This window comes from Mustela nigripes, chromosome 4 (genome assembly GCF_022355385.1).
Source record: "Mustela nigripes isolate SB6536 chromosome 4, MUSNIG.SB6536, whole genome shotgun sequence".
NCBI classification, from domain to species: domain Eukaryota; kingdom Metazoa; phylum Chordata; class Mammalia; order Carnivora; family Mustelidae; genus Mustela; species Mustela nigripes.
The window spans coordinates 23,496,212-23,520,480 of record NC_081560.1 but is presented as its reverse complement, the minus strand read 5'-3'; the positions used below and the strand labels follow the sequence as shown (position 1 = coordinate 23,520,480).

Below are 24,269 nucleotides of genomic sequence, written 5' to 3'. Positions count from 1 at the left end.
TTGCACTGTTTGCTTTTTTATTTATCTCCCACCACCACCAAACTGAGAGAGTTGCAGGGCAGGAGTGAAATGTATTGCCCTCTGGCTCCGTGGGTAGGACTCCAGCTCAGGCACTTTTCTGGTCACTTTCTCCCAGGCCACACCCAAGGTGTCACCCCTTGCTCCCCACGTGCTGCACTCTTGGGCCTGCTCCCTCTGTTCTCTCAGAGGAGGCAGATCCAAAAACCATGCCAAAAACCCAGCAGGCTCTGGGCCTTGTCCCCACCTTATAGCTGAGGCTGGTTACCCATCTCATTAGCAGTGATGTCTGTGTGTCTTTCAAGGGCTTGTCAGGTTGTGGAGGAACAGATCACATTTTCTGGCAATTTAATTTTATTAACTCTGATTTTTTCCCCCCTTTTCCAAAGCACAGCTAAATGGAGCTAAACATACACACAAGGGCTATATTTAGTCCTGATGGTGTGGTAGAGTAGGGAAGGCACAAACACAGAGGTTTATCTGCTACCTAGTAAACACAGGGAGGTGTCAGGGCTGGAGAATTCAATAGTAATAATAAGCATTTATATGGTACAATGACAACTTCGATACAGGGCATAATTTTCTGGGGATTGCTATTAATTGTGCTTCTGCCTGTGAGCGGCCCCCTAGTGAGGGGCTTGGAACACCACGCAGAGTAAAGCTATATTAAACATCAATTAAAAGAGCATAAAATAGAAACGAAATAAAATATGCAAAGGTCAGAATGGCTGTGAACAAGCAGACAAGGCCCTGAGAGGAGAGGGGTTAGAGTCTAGTACACTGGGGCATTCATGTTCCCGGTTGCTCTAAGCTTCTTTGAGTTCCTAAGTTTAGCAAGTTTGCTGGACTAGCTTCCCCAAGTTCAACTCTTTCCCAAAGGGGCTAAGAAACAACTCATTATGGCCAGTAAGAAATGCGAGAGGACAGCCAGAGTCTACCTGCCCTGTCCAGTCAGACTCTCTGCAGTGATGGAAGTATTCTTTATCCCCATTGTTCAGTATGGTAACCACCAGCCACATACAGATATTGAGCCTTGAAATGTGGTTAGTGCAACTGAGGCACAGAATCTTTAATAACATTTTAATTTTAATAGCCACACGTGACTAGTGACTACCATATTGGACAACACAGGACTCTAGACAGTCTTCACCTACAGTAAACACTCCAGAAACGTTCAGCTTGCATTGCACTCTTCTTCCTAAACCAGTGTGTACCTTCCCCCATACCTCTGAATATTTAATGCTTTTTTTTTTCTTTGTTTGACCCAGTCCTCGCATGCTTTTGACTTAAGCTTCCAGATTCTTTCATAAGGGTCATAACAATGCCAAGAAATGAGAAAGGTCAATTTCTGCATCAAACCAGACAGTATGGCCTTATCCTTGCCCCCTTTTCTCCATCCCCCAGTCATGCTAATACCAGGCGTTTCCCACTCCCCCAGGCAGAAAAGAAGGGAATGGCTGTGGATCTCTGGCTAATGAAGATCATAGATCTGTGGGGCTCCCCACGTCTCATCAGGTGCTGAGTCTGACCCTTGAATTCTGCGGAGCCAGGGGATTGTAAAATTCCCAGGTCGTCCAGGGAACTCTGACCTGACATTCCTTGGTCCCTTGGGCACCTAAACTGAAAATACCTTTCCCAGTAGCCCTTTAAACACTCGCTGAATGCTTAGAGTGGATCTGTTCATTGGGATGACATAGTATAGTAGAAAAACGCACTGAACTTGTAATAAAAAATCCCATGTGTAAGTCCTGGCTCCTCTATTTACTGAATCTGTGACCTTGATAAAAAAAAAAAAAAAAAAAAAAAAATCACTTAACCTTCCCAAGGCTTCATCTTCCCACATAAAAATGAGTATGCTAGATTAATGACTTCTAGACCCGAGAGGACCTAGCAGAGAGATCCAGCCAGAGACAGACACCCTAGTTGCTATGAGGTCCTATGCCTCACTCAGTCTCCCCCTTCAGCTGTCAGGCCCACCTTTCAAGCCCCCCTTCCCTGAGTCTGCCCAGACCCCTACCTGTGTCTAGTTAGCGCCCGCTCAAGATGGGAAGTGGGCTGACAGCATGGACACGCCCAGAGCCAGACTGGGTGGCGTGATCGCCTCTGGTGCTCCTCGCACTCACGTGGACCTTGAGGAGTCCTAGACAGCTTGCAGTGACTGTGAGGCACCCTCAGAGGCAGCCGTGGAAAGAAGGCAAGAGGTTTCTTGGCTTGGACACTAGGGCCATAAGGCAAGAGGGGTCACCCCTCTTGGCCGGCTGGCTGTGCGCGAGCTTCCCTCTACCCAGCAGTCACTGATCCCTGCTCCAGGGGTTGTCCCCACCCACCCAGAGCCCCTGGGGAGCCACCAGCTCTGCACAACTGCCGTGTCTCTAGCCGATGGGCTGTGAGCGGGCGCCATTGGTCAGGGCGGTCTTAGCTGCAGTGCTTAAGCCTGGTTGTATCTGCTGCGTGTTCTGTTTAGTGAGTTTTGAAATACTATAAATAGTTAAAACGGAAGGCTGTAGTCCCAAACCCTAGTGCCAACGCCCAGGAAGCTTTGGCATAGCCCTCAGCACGGGCCAAATTAATCCTGTCTGAGCCTGGGTGCCGCAGCTCTTGAATTTGCTGGGCTATGAGGCCAGAGAGGCAGCATGTACAGAAGGGAGAAGAGCTAGAAGCAGAGGAGGCATAGAACTGGCTGGCCTGTTGTGAGGTGCTGAGGGCCCTCCGAGCACACTGGGCGGCTGGGGACAACTCTTCAGACCTCTCAGACCTTTTTGTTTTGTACCATGTGATCGGGGGCAAAAGGATATTCACAGAGCTCATATTAGACCCCCAATAGCAGGATCCCGGGTAGATGGAGCAGTGGTTCTCAACCCTACACACTGGAGTCATGGAGCGTGGGGAGTTTAGGACAGATACTCATACCTGGGTCTCCCTTCGAAGATTCTGGTTTCATCAGGCACCAGCTTTTGATGTTCCCTAGGCATGAGGTGATAACCAAGGAATAGTTTGTTGGTTGTATTCAGTGTGATAATGGCATTGTGATTATGTAAGAAAATGGCTGTGTTTTTTAGAGATGCATACTGAAATATAGAAAGGTGGGGTGACATCATGTCTGGGACATGCCTTAAAATATATGAGCAAAGAGAAAGGGGGCTAGCTGGAGCAGACCTGTTTTGAAAATTTACTCAGTCTGGATGGTCAGTATATGCAAGTTCTTTACTATGCTCTGGTTACATTGTTTTCGTATTTTTCTCAAAAGTTTTCTTAGTAATAAAAAATGTTTTTAAAAAAGCTTAGAATCTCTCCAAGGGATTCCAGTGTTCAGCTAAGGTGGAGAACCGGTGGTTTAGAAGATTAATTTGGATCCCCACACCCTAGATCAGTTCTGACTTGGGGCTTTGTGTAACCTAAGAGTGACCTTTCAGGATAAGTTCCTGTAAGTAATCTGGACCGTAGGCTCTTGAGGCAGTGAAGAACAACGTGGGCACAAAGAACAAATGACACCTAGAATCAGAATTCAGAGTGGACAGTGAGGCAGCTTTGTCTGGTCTGAGTGACCTCAGTATCACCCAGCCCCATAAGCTTTTGTGCTTTGGGCTTTACCTGCCTTGTCACTTGCTAGCACTCCTGCATACCACCATAAGGACCTCTCTTGCCATGCCAGGGCCAGAAAAGACCACTGCATGGTAACACCCGCACAGGAGCATCCTGACTTCCTCAATGTTCAGCACTTTACCTAGTGGGATTCTGCTGAAGCCACAGTGAGGGGAGAGGGGGCTGAAATTGCACCTCCCTGTCCTTCCCAGGAGTCCACATGCTCTTGGTTCTCTGTGCAAGTGTGTCAGGGCTCTTCTGTGTCCTCAGCACCTGCCTCAACTCCCAAGCACTGTTTTGCTGTGGCTGCTCCGCGGGTGGGATAAACAGAAGCTTGCTGCAACCCAACTAAAGGGTACTCTGGAGTTGTGGCTGGAAGCTTCCATGCTACTTTTTAAAAAATATTTTTAAAGATTTTATTTGACAGAGATCACAAGTAGGCAGAGAGGCAGGTAGGGGGTGGGGAGCAGGCCCCCTGCTGAGCAGAGAGCCTGATGTGGGGCTCCGTCCCAGGACCTGAGATCATGACCTGAGCTGAAGACAGAGACTGAGCCACCCAGGTGCCCCCCATGCTACATTTAAATACCACAGCCTGGCTTGGGACCCGGACTTAACACCTCTCCACTCATGAGCAGAATATCTCCTCTTCCTTCAGTGGGCTTTGTGATGTATACCTTTCAGCAAGTTGGTGTATTGCTAAGGGAAGCTGGAGCATAAGGGAAAGCTACAAACTGCCCGAGGTCACTCACCAGCCCAAAGCTTTGCTACCAGTAGAATTTACTGAGTGCATGGGTGTCCTTCCCATTCCCTGGGGAAGACTTAGAACAGTTCTTTGAGCAAATGCCAGCTTGAGAAAGGTGTAGAAGTCACCCCTGCCTCTCTGTAGGAAGGCCCAGAGCATCCGTCTTTCCCCGGTTCTGAATCACTATGAGTCCTACCACTGTCCGGTGCCTACATCCAGAATTCAGATGGGCTGTTTCTTCCTCTGCCTGCTCAGAGGAACAAGTAGCCTCAGAGTCACTAAAATGGGAAACTCGGGGCTTTGTGGCCTTCACTGGACTGTTCGAATGGGAGGAGACAGAAGCTTTCCTGACTCTCTTCTGCTGCCTAGTACATCTCTCTCCTCTTGCCACCCTTAGGCTATCCATCTTGCTGTTTTCCCCACTGTAGGAACTCCTCAAGGGCAAGAACCAAGTCTTTCATCTCCATTGTTCCCCAACCCCTGGCACTGTGCCAGTCGCTGTACTTGCTCTAAACAGGCATATAGATGAGGAAGTGAGCTGAAGCAGGGCTGTGGCAGGGAATGCCACTAGGCTAAGGGTCAGAACCCTGGCATTTTAAAAAGTAGTTTCTCATTCATTTGGGCTTATGGGCCTGAACTCTGCCCGCCTTGCCTGAGTTAGCTTGTAGAGCAGCAGCCTGTGGGATGAGGAAGGGTTTCTAGCTGGTAATGGCTAGAGAGAAACGCGCTATTTGGTTCTCTTTCCACTTTCCTTTGGAATAAATGGTGGTCTCCCTGTGCCTTGGTGTCTCCCCTTTGATATTCATGGGCCCCTGAGCAGTCTGTCCCCTCCCCCTCTGATATTCATGGGCCTCTGAGCAGTCTGTCTCCTCCCCCTCCTCACCTGGGGCTCTGAGGAGGGTGACATGTTTGTAGGAGGGTTTCCCTTTGTTTTTTTTCCAGGGCAGTCATTCAATTGATACTTGGCCAGCTCTCCCAGAAGGGACTCCTCCTGGAGCTCAGTGAACCCTCAGGGACACAGAACCCTCAGGGACACAGAACCAGGTACAAGAAGCACTTCTGTTGTTAGTGACATGACTGTCCTCCTTGTCAGAAACCAGCGTGACCCCTGAGTCTTTCCCTGCTCCCTCTAGACTCAAAACAGAGGTTCTAACCCTGAACCTGCCCTTGAATCACCTGGCTACATTTTTAAAATACTGAAATCCTATCACCATCCCTAGAGATACTGCCATATTTGATCTAGAGTCTGAACATTGGTATTTTCTAACGGCTTCCCAGTGCTGGCAACATATACTTGGGACCGAGAACCATTGTCTCAGAGTCTTCACTAGAAGGAGCTATAATAGCACTTGAACCTTCCACCACTGGCCTTGCCCTCCCCACCACCACTGCCCTGGAAGGTGGAAGAGGAGAGCATGTACTTGCCTCTCCTGCACACCGCACGTCACCTTCCTTGACTGGTTCTGAGACACCCTTCCCAGACTGTGCGATTGATGATGCCATGTGGTTGTGCCCCCCGCCCTCACCCACACACATACTCTCTCACAGAGCCCACTGTTCTTAACCTTGGGCAGGTAACTAACGCAGAGAGAGATGATCTGGGGACAATGGTTTGATTTTGTTTTAGAGGGCATTAGTGAGGGAGAATAGTCCAGAACTGTCTTTGCAATTTAAGAGGAATATTACTTCTGTGATTTTAGCCCAAACAGTAGCTTGCCCATTGGCTTCCAAATATCACATCCCGTCCTTCGGTAGAAGAGTCTGCCTTAGCCGTGAGAAGCAAGACCAGACACCAGTTGAAATCCCAGACAGCTTCCTACCCTCCCTCCATATCTTGTCAGATATTTCAAGCTTTAAGTCCTTATTCGTGCTCTGCCTACTTGGCTGGCTGTTCTTGCACTTGAGCGGCTTGTTTGCCTGGACAGGTCCAAGCTGTCTGAGCCATCAGCAGCTGCACCTCCTCCCTCGCGCCTTCTGTCTGAGCCAACCTTGATTCACAGTAGTGCAGATGGCCACAGCCTTATCCAGCGACGTCTGCCACTCCCATCCCTCTCCTGCCCTGCTTTCCCCCAGATGAAGGGGCTGAGCCAGCCCTTGCCCGCTGGTCAACCTGCGGCCAAGAGGAAGACCACTCTTTGGTCATGCTCTGGCATATTAACCTAGGAAACATGACAGCAATTTTATCTGAAGCACATAGGACAAGGGTACAGGAGGGTCTGAGTTCATGTTGTGTTGAAAATACTTTTCAGGCTGCATCAGAGCTAGTCTGTTTTTGCAAATATGCTCAGTTCCACCCACTCCACTTCCTAAGTATTACTGGGAGCTGAGAGCGAGAGGAGAGAGCAGGTGCCAGAAATCACCTTTCCTTCTCTTCTTACCCTTTCCTCCCTTAAATGCAGATTTAAGGGAGTGCACTGCCACTCAGTTCCTCAGTTCCTCAGTCCAGTTCAAGGTGCTGAAGAGTAGTGCCCTGTAATACACCACTGTAATCAATTCATTTCCCTTCCCCTTGTCCCTCTGCAAGGGAAATGAAGTGACAGGTAACAAATGTGAGAGGGGTCGTGGGTGACCTTGTATGTGAGAAAGATTGGCTGCAGTAGCCCTAGAGCCTCACTCTGCCTTTTCCTATGACACCTCACTGCTGAGCTGTGGACAAGACACCGGAATCAGGGTGTCCCGTCTCGCAAGCTGTCTCTGAGACAGACCCACAGCCATACACTCTAGCAACAGCCGGCGCCGGGGAGGGAGTGCTATGGCAGCAGTCTCCTGCACCTGTGTGGTTAGGGACAGGGCCCACAGTGAATATACCAGCTCATCTGGGTCATCTATAAACCTTGCTGGACCCCAGCAGCTTTGAAATGCCATAGGTTCAGCAGTACTAATATTCACATGATTCATCCTGAGGTTTCCTTTGCTGTTATGCACCTTATTTCAAGGCTTTTTTCTTGATAGAGGAAACTATCCCAATCCTAGGCTGCTTAAACAGGAACATAAGCCCCCAGAGCCAACCCTTTTTATAGGGTAATATGGAGACTGAGCTCTGTTAGTCTCTGGGGTATTTTATTCTTTGGGGTAAGGGTATTTTTAATCCTTTATCATGATGAAATGTCTCAGTTGGCACCCAAGGACCAGTAACACACTGACTAAAGAAGACAGGGACTACCTGAAGAGTTACCTGCTTTTATCTCCATAGTTCAAGGCCAGGCATTTGGTGAGTGCTCTCTGTCCCAGTGAGCATGGAGCCACTTGGGTGGAATAGAATTAAGGGGGACCTTACTCCACTACAGATGTCATGGCTCCTACAGCCTAGGCATGGTGTCTACTCTCTTCTGTCCCACTGGGCATGTGTAAGGAACAAAGATCCTTGGGCATAGTCCAGTACCAAGGAACCTTTTTGTTTCTCTGAAGCCACATGATCAAGGTCACCAAGCTGGTCAATTTCCTGTTCTTCATGACTGGCCCTGACCTCCTGGGCTGCCTTCTAGCATTATACCTTGCTGTCTCTTCTGCTACGATTGTTGCTTCCCTCTTAATTAGAAAACATACTCTTTTGGATTCATTGTCTTCTCCTCTGACATTATTTTTTCTTTGACGACACTGTAATGACCTGCCTGCTTTTGATTTTGATCCACAAATTCTAGTCCATTAAAACTGCTGGGCTGAGAGTGACTCATGGGCACAGTCCAGGTTCTTGAGTTGGGTCCCAAGGACCCAAACTGACAGTATTTGCCTTAACTCTCAGAGTAACCATTAGATTTGTAGCCAGAAACCTGCGGTGGATCCACTGCCAACCCCATCCCCAATTCTACAAAGAGAACGGCCCTGGAACTGCTTGGCACAGGTCAGGAGGACAGAAGAGCTCCAGCAGGGAGCCACCTTCCCCATCCTGCAGGCCCCTAAGAGCACCTTCAGAGGCTTGGAGATTGGGAGTGGGAGGCTCTGCCCCACCCCCACCCCATCTCTGCGCTCTGGACTCACCATGGCCTTGCCTGCCTTTAAGCCTGCCTCAGCTCCCAGAGCTGCCCACGCTGCTCGCATCACCTGGGTGAGCGGGGGTGGGGAGAGGGGGGCTCTGCTCAGTGCCAGGATGAGACGGTACATGAGAATAACTGCTCAGTGCCCAGATGTTTCCTGTTGTCTCCGGCTCCAGGTGTTACATTTGCTAAAATTTTAGGCATGAGAGTGGCTCTGTTCTCTCGGGGGACAAGCGGGGAAAGATTCCCCAGCTGACATTTCTGGGGTCTTTCTTTTTTTTTTTTTTTTTTTAGAATTTTATTTATTGGACAGAGAGAGAGAGAGATCACAAGTAGGCAGAGCACAAGTAGGGGTGGAGTGAGCCCGAGCAGGGAGCCTGATGCAGGACTTGATCCCAGGACGCTGAGATCATGACCTGAGCTGAAGGCAGAGGCTTAAATTAACCCACTGAGCCACCCAGGCGCCCCACATTTCTGGGGTCTTTCTTCCAAATGGACAACCCCATTAGCTGGCTCTTAGTGGCTCCTGCTCTCCACTTCACACCTGGTACCGCCTCAGGCCATTTCTCACCTGCAGAGGGAAGCCCGAGGATCAGCAGCAGCACTATTCAGGGCAAAGTCTTTACCCTTGTAGTACTTTGTAAACTAGAATAGCGAGGCCTCCCTTCCAGACCAGAAACAACACGGAATCGCTTTGTGGGATGGATGTATACAGCACAGGCAGCATTCGTGTGTTGATTTCCACATATTAAGTAGTTCTCGTTGCTGCTGAACTTCCTTGCCTCCGTGTGACCATCAGGCTCTGTATCGACCATGGCATTCGTGCAGGGATGGGGGAAAGATAGCTGTGCAGCTCTCCTCCAGCCCCTGAACGCAGCTCCCTGTGCTACACGGCCTTGCCAGCGGGGGGCTGCTGAAGCAGCGCTCAGGAGACTCACCAGGGAGACCCCTCCATCTCCTGCCAAGCTCAGCAAACCCTGCCCTTGCTCTCCTCTGAATCACACTTCTCTGTGGCTTCAGGCCTCCTTCCCCAGCTCCGCACAGGGCGCCGCCTGACGGGAAAGGCCTGCGTGTCAGCGGGAGAGGCATTTGAGGAGAAATGAACTAATGTCGGAAGGGGGAGTGCCGCTCAGCCATCTTTTAAGTAGAAAGGAAAAGGTCATCAGAGCCGGATGGGGCCGGGGCTGGATTGTTGTTGACGCGGCCTGGCTGCGGCAGAGGGGCCAGCACCACGCACTGCCAACCCCATCCAGCTGCTGGTGGCCCGGGCACAAAGCAGCGCATGCTCTGTGTCCACAGATGGGTCTGCGCATCAGCGGGAGCCTGTGTTTAGCCCTTGCTTAGGAAGGGCAGCCCATGACATAGTAATTTAATTAAATTTGCCTCCCTCCATGGCCCACATATTTGCAGAGGTTTGCGGGAAGATGAATCTGGCTGAGGAGCGTTACCCTGCCGCTCTGGCCCTGCCCCAGAGCTGAGCCGCGGTACCATAAAGGGTCTCAGCGTCCTGAATCCGGCACAGGGCATCTGTCTGCACTGCAGGCTCTCTGGCCGGGCTGCCTGCTGGCACATCTGGCAAGGCAGCCTCTGGAAGCATTCCGTCTCCATCACAAGGAAGCCACCAGGGGCAAAATAAGGGGGCTCCCCACCCCCTACTCAAGTCCTGCTGGCAGCAGCCTCAGCAAAAACCAGAGCCACAGAATGAGCTTCTACACTGATCTCAGTGTAGAAGGGAGAGGGTGGAATGGGAGGACCCCAGCCCCTCAGCGGACACTGCAGCCTTAGTCGCAGCTGTCACCCCCATCTCATTGGTGACCCACATTCCTATGCTTCTATCCTGGAAAAGACCCACATTTAAGGGTCCGAAATTGATTCCAGTGAACCGATCACCATGTTCCACATCTCAGACGCCCATCAGTTCTTGTCTACTGCGTCCGAGCTCAACCCACACCCACAGTCCACACCCCGGAGCCTTCCCCCTGCCTCCCAGCCAGCCAGTGCTTGTCTCCTGTGGAGTTCCTCACTCCTCAGGAGGCACCTAAGCTTTCACTTTCTCTTGTCAGAGTGCCTGCCCATTTCATCTTCTCACTAACCTCTAGCCTCCCGCTCAGCCTTTTATATCCTAGGTCAGCAGTGCCGTGCCCACTGGAGAAGAGCATTCTTTCTTGTTATCCTCGCCCCCACCAAGAGCACGTCTTCCTGGCTGGCTAATCTCTCCTGTGTAACAACAGCAGCACCTCCGAGAGAAAGGGAATTTCTCTGGCACAGTTTGTCTCAACACCAGCAGAACACAGGCTGTTGCTTAGGAGTGGGAATCATTAGAGTCAGGCCATTATTGGAGGGGACCAGTCTCTAGGGGAGCTAGCAGAAATTACCAGTCCTTAATAGATGAAAACTCATTTGCTGGAAGCCCCCGCCCTCCTCTTTATTTCTCTGCATTCTCCACCTCCCTTCTCTTCCCAGCTTTGAAGTCAAAAAGAGAGGTAATGCTATCCCATCCAAGATGGCAAATTTCTGCTAAATTAACTTGGTTAAAAGATCCTTGGTTGAAAGCGGCTGTTCTTTTAGAATGTTTCTGCAGGGACTTGGCTTGAAACCATCATGAAGGAGACAGATTCTAATTAAATGTATGTGATAAAATTATAGCCAGGACCACTCCATTTCCCAAGAGAGGATTTGTTGAGGTGGTTGGGAAGAGGAGACAGTTACTAGCTTCCTAGACCATGTTTCAGGGAAAGTCTTGGAGTCAGCCTGGGCTCTGAGCCTTCCCTGCAAGGGCCCCCTTGTTTACACAGTACCAGGGAAGGTGAGAGACATGGAAGCAGGACTCCAGACTTCTCTGCTTCTCTAGTGGTCATCTTGACCTTGAACAGACCTCTAACCTGATACAGCTTCTATATGCCTTCCCTGCACAGGGATACACATTCTTTGCCTCGTAGTTCTCTGGGGGGTAGGAGAGAATGGGGGGTAGGCGGCATAAAGCAGCAAATGCTCCTTTTAATTTATTACCTGTTTGGGCTGCCATCAAAACTCACACTCCTTGGAACATTTGTGGTGCAAGAGAAAGGAAAAGTTGCCTCATTTCTCAGCTCTAGTTGTGTGAATGAAGTCACGAGTGGGCACCATGTCAGAGCATTAAGCACAGATAACTGGCGTAAAAGGCCTTCCCCTTCTCTCCCACCTCTCCCTGGAAACAAACTGTAAGGGATTGCATCAAATTGCAAACTCTGGGGGACACTAATCACTTTGTAGTTTCTGTAAATGGCGCCCCCTGGATTTGTCATTCACCGTGGCCCTGCTGGTGTTCAGTAGTACTGCTGGGTTGAGAACCCAAAGCCCAGAGATCCTGTCTCTGCATCACCAGCTATGTGACACCTGAGCAAGTCACATCTCTCTGGCCTTCATTTTCCTCATAAATAAGTTTTCTGAATTAACTTGGAAATTAAATTCCCTTCTCTGTCTCCACATCCCTGAATTTTGAAGCTATAAACCATCATTCTGTCCTCAGTGTCTTGCCAACCCAAGGTTGACCAGCCTTGATAAGACACCCATGATGTGGAGATGGCCTCTGCTGGCCTGACAGCACTGGTCAGAGCAGATGTGGCCTTCAGACAGGAGGGTGGCAGAGGGGGCTAAAGAAAGGGAAAGCTACCCTGCAGGCACAGCAGGCTGGAACAAGAAAGGCATGGCTTAGGCCAGGTCCCCACTCTGCTTGTTTTTGTACTTGTCTGTGGCTTCAGAACCTTCTGACACACATGCACACGGTACACCCAGGAGGTGCAGTCACTTCCCTCACCAGAGTAACCAAATGAAATGCAAACATGCTTTGAGATCTCTCAGTCTGGCCAGGTATCTCCAAGCTTCCCTCCCCATTTCTAATTAAAAATTTTTCATCTCTTTCCCTGGTTCCTTTAGCGATGTCTTTCTTGGCCCTCCCTCCTTTCTTACTCCAGACTCTCCCAATTCATCCCAATTCATCCCCTTAAAGAGATGAATTGGAAGAATATGCTGTCATGTCAGAAGGAAGCCATTGTCAATTCACACAGGCAAAGCTAATAGGATAAAGTATTATCCGACTTCCTTTAAGTCCAGAAATTAAGTCTTCTTGCAATGGTAATAGATTAGAACTTGTTACCACTGCAGCCGGTAGGCTGCAGAAACCGGCTGTTAGTATATGAGGCCTCAGCTCCATTTCAGGGCCTGTTCTGGGTCTTTTGTGAGGGACGCACTGAGCATTCCTGCAAACATTGCTGCACTCTCTGTGCCAGGACCCGCCTCTGGAGAGCTGCCTGTAACTCACTCGGTTAATTTACAGGGCAGAATCTGAGTAGGTAGGTGAAGGGAAGAAACCAGGGCCTTTAAGACTCCAGGAAGAAGTAGCCAGAGGCCCGGAAACCAAACTTTGCACAGAGAACAGTTACTGTGTGAAAGCTCTTCTCAGTCATCCTTGCTGACTCATTGAGCAGGTAGAGTGACTTATCTAGTGACTAAACCAGTACCAGCGCAGACATAGGGAAACTAGAGGTGAGATCTTAAAGGAATTTTAAGTGACTAGATGAAGGACTTGCCTTGGAAGAGGAAACCACATGAGAACTATTGGAAGAAGAGTCATCAGTCTTCTAGAATGGAAGGATCTTGCAAAAATGTCCTAGGTCCTGTTGTGGCAGATGATTGTACTCAGATGGGGATTATGGAGGGACACCCCCAATAGAACAGTTACTCGAGGGCACTACTTATTAGTGGGATTATAAGGTGGATGGGTATTAAAGAAGCGAGTGGATCAGTGACTGTTCCTTTGTTATTTAGTGATCAGAACTTTCTTAATTGTTCTAGTACTGTTCCTGGGTACACAATGAATGACTACGAAGGTACCTCAGTACTACTTCACTCCATCTAGTCCCACACTGGGCGTTAGAGTAGCCTCCCAGCTCAGTGGTTCCCTACTGCAGGGTCAAAAATCTTCACGGGATAAGTTAAGGAAGACACCGCCCTCTCAAATGCTAACACTCTTTGACAAGAGAGTTGCTCCCAGGGATATCCCCCATAGGCCTTGGCCTAATCTCTCTGACTCACTGCCAGGGTCCATGTGCACCGAACTCACAGTCATCACCATTTTTATGGGAAAACACAATTTATATAATACCCTCCCTCTGGAGTAATACTCCTTTTGTGGATAAACAGTGACTTGCACCAACCTCTTCTGTGAAGAGAAGAGAGGGACTAGATTCAGAGCAGACCCCTTAATGAGGCTGTCAGGGTCAGGATTAGATTACAGGCCTAAGGGCTGGCTTGTTTCCCCCAAGCAGGGGACAGCCTGCAGGATAGAGAACAGGACTGTTGTGGGTAGGTGGTTTGGCCCAAGTACTGACAGCAGAGCTGGCATGTACCAGAGGATAAAACCTGTGATCATCCTAAAATCTAATTCTAGCCACTCATTAGGAAATCAAAATGTATTCTCTCTTAGGCTTCTCTTGGAGAGTTGATCTCCCTGCATTTCTTCTCTCTTCCATGCCATGAATTTCACACTTAACAGTCCTCCCCCATCTGGGGTCCAGCCAGCCTCTTGCGGGCTAGGACAGGAATCTCCCTGGCTTTCCTCCTTAACTGCATTGCAGACCCTTAGCCTGTGTAGCTGCCATAGAGCTCTGTTCTGTTCTCACTTGCTCAGGTTATGGTGCTTTTTTTTCTTTTCCTGTCTGTACTTTCTCCAAGCCCTCTAATTCTGTTCTGAAGCCCCAGTAGCTCCTCTCTCTGCTGCCTTCTCCCTCCTGGTACCTCGGCCCTCCCCTGCCCTTCATAAGGTATCCTGACTGTGAAACAGGGAGAGGTGGAGAAGACTCTAGGAAGTTTATCCTCTCAGTAAAGGACCAAGGTTTCTGAGATAAATGTTTTCTGGCCAGTCCTCAGCTTGTGCATCATTAAGAATACACCTTTCCTTTCTTCCCGGCTTACTGCAAGGAAAAGTAATCTATTCTAGAACTAAAAACAGTTCCTTGGGCGAGCTAGAGAGCTGGATTAGGGAGCAGATCAAAAAGCGCTGTTTTCCTGGGGAGAAAGGACAACCCATCTTTCCTATTGGGTCTGTGCTTATAGAGATAGTGCTGTCCCACTGTCCCTAACTTCTTGATAAGCATCCTTCCCTTCTGGAATAGCTCCATAAGCATGTTCTCTCTCTGGGAACAGATGAGGTTCTAGAATAGAGGGGGTGATTGAGGAGGGCTGGTCAGTTGGACTATATCCTTATGTTTATCATCAAATAACTACCAACAATACAACATTAAGTTACCATTCTGAGTGTGATTTTATTTATATAATTTCAGTTCTCACAACAACCTATGAAGTAGTGAAGTGTAGATACTATGATATCCATTTTACATATGAATAAGCGGAGTATTTGTCCCAAGTCACACAGGTAGGAAGCGATGGAGCTGAGATTCAACCCAGGAATACCAGATCCAAAGTCTGTGCTTGTAAGCACTGTGCTGTGTTGCTTTGCAAATATGTATGTTTCACTGACCTGGTCCCTGAAGCATTTATCCCTGTTCCAAGAAGCAGCTTACTTCATTTTAATTTAAAGCAAAGATGAAAACAACTTTAATCTACAGCGTGAACCATTCTCACCCCCTCAGGGGTAATGGGTGCTTTCTGAATGATAGAGACCAGGAGAGGTGCTTTTGGGCCAAAAGCTGCCTTGCAGTTTAGCTGAGGCAGGATTTAGAAATGGCGTGAACAGTGCCTGCATTAGCCGATGGCATGGAGTGCTGAGTGCCAGCAGAGGAGATAAAATCAGACATATGTTTGGATATAAATGTTCTTTCTCTTTCTCTCTCTCTTTTTCTTTTTCTCTAATTTTAATCCCCTGCTGCTTTGTTGCAGCAAAATGTTGGGGCCTTAATTGTGGGCTCTGGACCCCTGAGGTAGTATCGCCTAGGCTGTGTGGGCTGTGTAAGTTCCCCTTAGCCCTCTCCTAACCACAGTCCATCTCCACAGAAGGAAACCAAAGCTCTCCACCGCGAGTAGCATGGACTCTGGACCTCTTCCCCACCACCAATGGGGATCGTTTGACCAGGGACTCTACGACATTGTTCTACCCAGAACCCAGCAAGCCACTGGCCTCAATACCTGTTAAATAGCCACAAGAAAGCTAATGTCTCCAGGCCTTACAAACTATCCTGTCTGCTCTCCCTTCTCTGATAATATGATGCGGCATAAGACCAAGGAGTGACAAAGGCCTAGAGGAGATGATGGGAGAAGCAGCCACAGCATGGCACTTACAGAGCTCGGGTGGGGCGGGTATTGTGGAGGAGAGGAGTTAAGGAGCTCCCCCCCGACCCCGTTCCCCCTCTCCCCACTCCCCCCGGTCTCCTTGTTGAGCCAAATAGGCAGAAGGCATTCCACTATGGAGAACTTACTCTGATAGGTGCTTTAAGACCTCTGTCACTCCTCTACTCAGACAAGCTTCCAAGGCTGAGGTTGGGAGAAGGCCAAGCTACCCTTCCCTTTGTGAACACCCTGCCTTATCTACGTCACCCTGTCTCTGGCAGCCATCTGCCGTTGAACCTCAGGATCGGAAGCTGTTCTGTGCAGTCCTGAGAATCGAACTCCTTAGCACATGTGGCCCTCGGGCCAGCTGTGGGACGACTGTAGTCAAAATTCTGGTCAGACCTGGGAGGCCAGTAGAGCCAGTCCTGAAGGAGACTGAGCACCTCTAAGCAGAGTACACATCATTGTTTATAGGGAGGTCGTCCCATTTCCACTGCGTATCAGCCAGGAAAGAAAAAGGTTCTTGAAGGCTCAGAAGAGCCTGAGTAAGGAAGGCCCATTTGCTTCGGGAGCCCAGAGATCTGGGTTTTAGTCCCACCTCTTCCACTAAAAGCAGTGCGACGTTGGAGGTATCTTTCCATTTCTCTGGGGCTGTTTCCTTGACCAGACAGTGTAAAAAAGACTAAATGATATTTCATGACCCTTAAAGAATTCTGTAACTTCGTATAAGCAGCAGCAGTCTTTCCCTCTAATGTGTTGCTACAACTACTCCCCTGAAGAACTACCAACCCATGTCCCATTCTTAGGTGACAAACCCTGTAGCTTGGCCGCTGGGCCTGAGGATGAGTCACCAACACAGCATGAAAGCTATTGGTACTCGTGGGACTCCTCTCTGAAAAGCTGTCCCAGGTGCCTGCTACAAAGGAGGACATACCCAACGTTACGGCATTGGAGGCTTGCTGCTCTACAAGCTGAAACGCTGCCCAAGTCGAGGAGTGGACCCAGTGGGGAAGGGAGCTACCCTTGCAGCTCTAAGGAAGCTTATTCCCAGGAGCCATATTCTCAGTCTCCCCCACTTTTCAGGTTCCTTCTAGAAAGCACTTCTCCCTCAGATTCCAAGATGGCAAATATGCTCAGCCCCCAGGACACATGCGTTCGTTTTTACGACTCTTTGCGGAAATATTTTGGGACCATTTCTGTACCCCTGCCCTCAGATCTCTAGTTCAGCCACAGACACTTGATCATTCCAGAGCCACTGTATAATCCCAGACTATCCAAAAGGAGGGGCGGGAGGAAATCAGCCCCACACCCTCTGTTCCTGAAGCAGCTGCTTTCACCACACTTGCCCCTGAGTGTGTCCCCAGGAAGCTGCCCTAAACAGCCTGAGTTGCCTTGTGGCACTGGGCAAGGGCTCTTTTCTCGCCTTTCCAGCTGGTCCTGGCCAAGTCCCACCCTTTACTCTGCTGCAGTTTTCTCCTTGTGTTGGGGGTGGGGTGGCAAAGGGGAGGCTGAGGGAAACGTTTATGTGGAGCCCAGAAACGTGAGTGGCAGTATCTAAACGTGCACCATGCACGCATGCTGCCACGCACCCCGGTACCCAGAAATTACATATACCTCTACCCAGGGGATGAAGAATTGGCCCTTTCTTAGCCAACTGCTGCAAAGTGCTGCCTGCCTCTCTGCCCGCTCAGTGCCAGAGAGCTCACACCCACTCAGTGCCGATTCCCTGCATCAGTATAAAAGCGCTGAAGAGACGCAGGGTCCCGGTTCATGCAGCTTCCCTGGACGTCATCACTTGGGAAGCGTCAGGAGACCGACACCCACTACCACCACCAAGACATGTTTGGCTATTTGGCACCCAGAGAACAGAAGGAACATTGCCTGTGGGAAACTTAAGCCAAACAGCATTACCGCAGACCTCTTAAATCCAGGTCCCCCAGGGTCCCTGGGCAGAGCCGGTGCTGCCTGACCAGCAGCTTCTGCTGAGGTGGCATTTAACTTCTGGCCCGGTCCCAGGAGCTGAGGCTGACCCATTTCCCCTGCTTTTCCAGGGCATCAGGAATTTGGTTCTACCCCCAACAAAGCCAGGGACTAACACACTTAGCTGGAGGAAGGTGCACTGGAATCGGGGTGCTTTTATTTAAGCTAAGGAAAGATTGTTGACAGCTTTAGCATTTTGAACATTGCCTTCCCTCCCACCTTACCTCTCCCCTCCCCTCCCCTCCCCTTGTTTTCTTTAAATAGAAATGACTTGGTTGATGCTGGTAAGAACCTATATGATCTTATTCAATTTAACCCTTTGGGGACATTGAATTAAAAATTGAACAATATTTATTAAAATACAAAAATACACTTTTCTCACATTACAATCAGTGTTCTTTTGTTGGCATTCCCCCCCACCCACCCATCCCACCCCTTTCAAATCTGAACCCTTTATTTCTTTTTAAAGCTAAAATAATAAATGAAAGAAGTTACAGCATTAAATGGACCAGAATAACAGAGATCTCTGCCTTCACCGCCCACACCCACCCTTTCTCCTCCCCCTCCTCCTGAGGTAGGCCTGGGAGAGGGAAGCCTTCCCCCCACTGCGTTACGTTCAACAGGACTCCTCGCAGAACTCGCTTCTTGTGTGCATGTGTATCACTCTTGTTTTAACTGTGGATTCCACATCTTTTTTGTGAACCATCCTGTTCTGTCAAGGCTTCACTGTACTTTAAATGAGCCTGTGCCCTTTTTCTCTGTCCACTTATGTTCTGTCCCCACCCCATCACCACAACCAGTTGACATCTGCTGTAATAATCCCTAATGAATCAGCATTTAGAATAGTCACCAAATCACAAGCATGAGAAAAGCTTCCACTCCCCCAAGCTCCCCAGTCCCAGCCTCTCCTCCTTCTCCACCTTAAAACAAACAAAACCTTTATGAAAAATCATAAAATGCCATCATTGTCTACAATCATTTGTCAGATACCGGGAACAACAGGTGAACATGGCACAATGCTAATTTATGGCCTCCTGTGAATATATTCTCTCTGCTTCTGCTCTCCCTTCCCACCCCCCTCTGCTGCCGCACCCCCTTTAGGGGCCTCCTCCCTCTCAAGGGAAACCCTGAATAGACACATGCCCCACAAAGAGTGGGTTAAACCCATCTGCAGGAATCTGGTGCAATGTGAAAGCATTTGACTGAGAGCTACGCCAGCTCCCTTCCTTCTCTGCTCCTTCCCGAGGCGCGCTGTCAGGCGGGGCACACGCGTGTCCCAGTGCACAAACCCAGGGGACTTGTGCACAAGGACAGACGGAAAGACTGAGCCCCTCGAGGGAGTCATTTGAATTTTGGTGGTTTTCCTGTTTAAAACACAGTTACAGAGCTATCTTCCCCTCGGCTTCTGAAGAAAAAAAATTATTGCCTCTCAACATTTTGGCACAGTACAAATTCTTGGTGCTTTTTTTGTATTTTTAAAATAAGATAAATCTGCAAAGACAGCTCTCAGCTTAAGAAAGGTGTCTATAGAAATGGTAGTCCTGTATGCTATGAAGCATCTTCTAAAACATGGCAGCCTGCCCCCCACCCCTCAGCAGCCCACACCTCTTTAGGGATGTTTGTTTTAGCTTAGCTTAGCAGTTTCAGCCTCAGATCAGAAATCCCTTCTGGCATCATAGCAGGTTGACTTGCGGCTTCAGCCCCACAGCGTTCCCAAGAACCCCACTCCCCCTTTAAATAGAACTTACAAGTTAGAAAATAGTTTTGTTTTGATTTTTTGTTTTTAAATTTTAATATAATCTGTTTCTTTTACCAGCCCATAGATTTAATATATAAGCATATACAAGAAAAAGTCTCTCCCCACTCTGTACAAAAGTTGCTGTCTCGTGTGTGTGTGTATGTGTGTGTGTGTGTGCATTCTATTGCATTTTATAAGTTTTTGGGGGGAGGGGGAGTCATATTTGAGTTTCCTGTACCTTGTCCTTGGTATGGGTCTGAATTATATAAGGTTCAGAGATTGTGGTGACTGTGGGGTGCAGAGAGTTCCCCAGGCTGTTTTCTGTCCAGTGGGCCCCATGTGCTGGTTTGTAGGTGTTGTAGTTAATATGGTCATGAATTGTGGGCAGCACTACTGCCCCCTCACCTGATACACTGGATGGAGCTGCTGTTGCCGCTGCAGACGCTGCCGCTGGGATGTCTTCATCCACCTGGATAATCTCAACTGTCCGGGCGGCTGTGACTGTACTCCTCTGCTGGTGCCGCTTGCGAAGTTTATAGAAGACAATCAACATGGCGGCAGCTAGCAGAGTCACTGCCACAAAGCAGCCAATGATGATCTTGGTGGTCTTCATGACTTCATCCAGGCTGGTCTGCATCTTATCATTGGTGTCTGTCGCGGGTACCTGCTTGGGCACACGGGTGGTCTGGATCAGCACCGTGGTAGAGGTGGTATACGCCGGCTGATAACCAGTGGATGTAGTAGGAACAGGCTTGTACTTGCGCGTTGTATCCTCAGGTGAGATCTCGGTGGTCTCCACTGTGACAGTGGTGAAGAAGCTGTAGTTGGAGGTGTTGAGCTCGGCCGTGCTCACGTTGAGGTAGGCCGAAGCGTTGGAGTTACCGGCCATATTGGTCACCATGCATGTGTATACCCCAGTGTCTGAGAGCAGCACGTGGGAAAAGTTCAAGGTGCCGTCGTTGAGGACAGAGATCCTTGGGTGGCGGGAGGCGTGGCTGAGCACTGTCCCATTGGGCAGCAGCCACTTCACGGAGGACATGGGGGGAGTCCGACACTTAAGTTCTGCCATCCGACCCTCGGAGATGTTGAGGTCCCGCGGGGCATCCATGATGAAGGGGGCAGAGCACTGGAAGGAGGCCTGGTCCACCTCCACCAGGTAGCGGCCCCGCATGTGCAAGGGAGCGTGACAGCGGCCACAGCAGGTAGAATTGGTGGGTATGTACTCCCGAAGCCACCAGGCTAGCCACAGAATGTCACAATCGCAGTTCCAAGGATTGTGGTGTAGGTGCAACTCCACCAGGTACCTCAGTGGGGTGAAGAGGTCATGGGGCAAAGAAGAGAGGTTATTGTGGGCCAAGTTGAGTTCCACAAGTGAGGCCAGCCCATCAAAAGCATTTCGCTCAATCAGGCTGACCTGTGAGTTCATGACCCACAGCTTCTTGAGGGAGCTTAGGCCATGGAAGGAGCCAGGCCTGATTTCAGGGAAGTGGTTGCCTGACATCTCCAGCTCTTCCAGCCCCACCAAGGGGGTGAGATTGGGCATATCTTTAATGTTGCACATGCCCAAGTTCAGGTACTTGAGGTTGAACAGTCCCTCAAAAGCGCCCTCGGAGATATACTCCAGCTTCTTGAGCTCCCCCAAGTCCAGGCGCATGAGGGAGGGCACCCGGTTGAAGGCATAAGAGGGGATGCTTTCTATGGGGTTGTTGCGAAGCCAGAGCTCCCGCAGCTTGGACAGGTACTCAAAGGCCCCACTGGGGATGACCGTCAGCCAGTTGTCGAACAGCTCCAGGGTGTTGAGGCTGGCCAGGCCGTTGAAGGCCCCCACCTCGATCTGCCGGATGGAGTTTCTGCCCAGCTGCAGGACCTCCAGGTGGTGGAGGTGGCGGAAGGTGTCGGCCTGGATCATCTGGATGTTGTTTTCCATGAGGTTGAGGTACCGGGTGTTGGAGGGGATACCCTGAGGGACCTCGGAGAGGCCCCGGCGGGTGCACACCACCTTGCTGAACTGGTTACTGCACGAGCAAACGGATGGGCAGTTCTGGGGCCCGGCGGAGGCGGCAGCGGCGATGGCTGCACACAGAATCCACACTTGCGCCGCGAGGTAGACTACGGGGAGCAGGACGGCATTCCAGGTGTGGTGCACAGTTACCTGCCACAAGAGCTTCATGGTGTGGCACGTTCATAATTCACCATCGCCTGGGATTTTGGCTCGGAAAGGAGAACCAGCCCTACCCCGGCTTAAATGAGCTAGGAGCTCCTCTTTCCATCTGGAGAAGGAGGTGGGGAGGGGGCGATTAGAGAGACGGAGCAGACCAGAGGGGGGGGGGGGGGGGGGGGGGGGGGGAATCATGCCCAACTAAAGCGTGGCCCCCGTCTCCAGCCTCCCCTCAAGGTAAACCCTCGGAACGCCGCGACTTTCTCTCCCCCGAGGCAACCATCCCCACCCAGTGAGTCGCTGTCACCTACCTCGGAAGGAAGGAATTGGCGTGGTGTCCTTAAGCGTTCTCCACGGGAGCCGGCCACGTCGTTGCCATTCTTACTTATTAGTTTTAATTAACAAAGGGGGGAAGTCGAGGGGGTAGGGAGGGCAGAGGGGAGGGGTGGGGAGGGGAGGGGTGGGGGAGACAAAATGGCTTCTAGTAAATCCCGAGCAGGCTACGGCGGAGCGGCGGAGTTGAGGCGCGCCGGAGAGAGCCAAGGCCCGGCGGGCTATGCAGGTGCATGCCCCCCCCTCAGCCCGAGGAGCCGCGCCACCAGCGCTTCCCTGCTTTGTCCTTGGACCCTGGCACCGGCTCGCACCAGCCGCGGGGGATGCCGCTTCATCGCCGGAGCGTGCCTCCGGCGCCCCCAGCCCGCTCCCGCGGCTGCCGCCCGGCGGGGGTAAAGGGGCGCCCCGAAGCCTCCCAGGCCGCGCTCGCTGGCTCGCTGCTGCTGCCGCGCTGCCCCCCCGCCTTGTGTCGGCGGCTCCCGACCGGAGGCAGCTGGTGCAGTCGTTCGCTCGCGGGGCTGCGAGAGTTAAGAGGAGGTGTTCGAGGCTCCTTCGCCCTCCCCAGACACACACCCCCTTCTTTCCTCGCCTCTTCTCGGAAGGGTTAAAAAGAACCAAAACCGGGCTTAGTTTCCTAGTCCGCCGCGTGCCTGCGCGAGGAGCAGCAGTTCGTCCAGCCCCCGCGGGTCAGCGGCGTGGAGGCAGCGCGGGGACCGGCTCCGCGGGCCGGAGGAGCGCGCGGCGGCCGGGTCGCGCCCGTACCGCAGGCCCCTTCAGGGAGTCCGGGGGCGGGCGCGGGTCCGGCGGCGGCGGCGGCGGCGGCGGCGGCCTCAGCCCCCGGTGGCGCGCAACCGCCCGCCGCCGCCCGCCGCAGCCGGGCCCCCGGCGCGCCGCCGGCTCTGGTTTTGTGCGGAGGCAGCGAGTTCCGGGCTTTGGCTCGCGGCGCCTTCAGTGGCTGCGCCGCCCGCGGACTGCTGCAGCGGCCCGAGCGCTGGCGGCGGCGGCGGCGGCGGCGGCGGTGGCGTGAGCAGCGGGGGTCGCGGCTGCGGGGAACGCTCCGGAGCCCGAGAACATGGTCCGCGCTCGCTAGCGGCGGCGGCGGCGGCAGCAGCGGGGCCCCTGCGCTCGGCGCCCACCGTCTCCTCCTCGCGCCGGGCTCGCGGTGTTGCAGGCAGCAGCCACGCAGACTGCTCTCTCATCCTTTTGTCCTTCAGTCAGAACGTGAATGTACTGCTGACGCATACTGTTCTGGGGAGAAGATTAGCGTGATGCAGTGCTCTTATGTATGAACACCGCTCCCCCTCCGCTGCCTGCCCTCGAGGGGTTAACGCCGGCGCCTTCCAGCGCCGCGCCGCGCAGCCCCGAGCTCCGCGCCTCCGTCCGACTCCCTCCCTCCCTTCCTTCCTTCCTTCCTCCCTTCCTTCCTCCTTCCTCTCTCTCCCCCACCCCCCACCCCCCTCCCCGGCGCTTCCTCCCCGCCCCCTTTAGACGAGCGGAGCGGAGCAGAGCGGGCGAGCGAGCCGGAGTGAGCGTCAAGTGAGAGGCCGCGCGCAAGTCGCAAGTCGCAGGCGTTCGCAGCTATTTTGGTCCAGCCGAGGGAGCCGCCGGGTGGCCGCTGATAGGCTGGAGCGGCGGGGCTGCTGCGGGAGAGACCGCGGCCTTGCCCCGCCCCCGGGCGCCGGGCCCCCTCCGGCTCCGGACGCGGTGGGCTCAGGGGGCCGGGAAGCGGGCGGCGCGGCGGGGCTGCTGCAGTTGGCCGGCCTCCCGCCCGGACCGCGTCATCCTCACCCCCACCGACCGCTGACCGGGCGCCTGGCCGCGCAGCCCGGGCAGCATACGCGGAGTTCCGAGCTGCACGGTGTGGACGCGGGGGTGGCTGGGGCCGCTTGGAGCCAGAGGACCGAGAGCCTGGGCACGGGTGCCTCTTTGTCCTGCCCCTTTTCTTGCAAATTTCCTCACCGCTCCTCGGTTTTAACTTTGAAATGATAGTTTTCTTAATGAGGGTTGCAGGGAGGGCAGAAGGTGGAAGGAAAGACCAAGTGCGAGGAACCCGGGCAATAACGACATGGGACAGCAGAGCATCCGGCGTGAAGGATTGAGATGAACTCCGCGAAACCACGGGAGAATCCGTTCACTCACGGAGCCTCAGCCAACACTTCTCACTCTTTTTCCTCGCCGTCCTGAGTCGCCCTTTCCCCTCCCCAAGCCGGGTGAGGGGAAGGCTTCTACCCCAGTGCTTCACTAGCTCCTCTTTGTTGCTGGATCTCCCTGAAAAGAACTGCTGACAACCTGCTCCCACTTCTGGGGAAGAGAAACCCTGGGGCATTGGACAGACCGGTGCAAGAGAGCAGGACTAGGTCAGCCTTTTCCCCCTGAAAAAGACTGCCCTTTTCTCTGCCTAGTGGGGGTGGAGCCATCTGTGGCTAAGCCCTGGGAAAGCGCTAGAATATGGCATTGGTTTACTATTGCTTCTTTGGTTAC

At 51.9% G+C, this 24,269-nt stretch overlaps 2 protein-coding genes across 2 annotated transcripts in view; one reads left to right on the top strand and one right to left on the bottom strand.

The window, feature by feature from the left end:
* SND1 (staphylococcal nuclease and tudor domain containing 1) overlaps positions 1 to 24,269 on the top strand; it is a 413,481-nt gene that overhangs the window by 331,234 nt on the left and 57,978 nt on the right. The gene's annotated exons all lie outside the window — the stretch shown is intronic.
* LRRC4 (leucine rich repeat containing 4) lies at positions 17,995 to 22,589 on the bottom strand. The gene is made up of 2 exons (XM_059396464.1): positions 21,767 to 22,589; positions 17,995 to 21,567 (listed from the first exon to the last, which is right to left on the bottom strand). Exon 2 carries the CDS (start codon positions 21,465 to 21,467, stop codon positions 19,515 to 19,517), a length of 1,953 nt encoding a protein of 650 aa, XP_059252447.1. The 5' UTR covers positions 21,468 to 21,567; positions 21,767 to 22,589; the 3' UTR covers positions 17,995 to 19,514.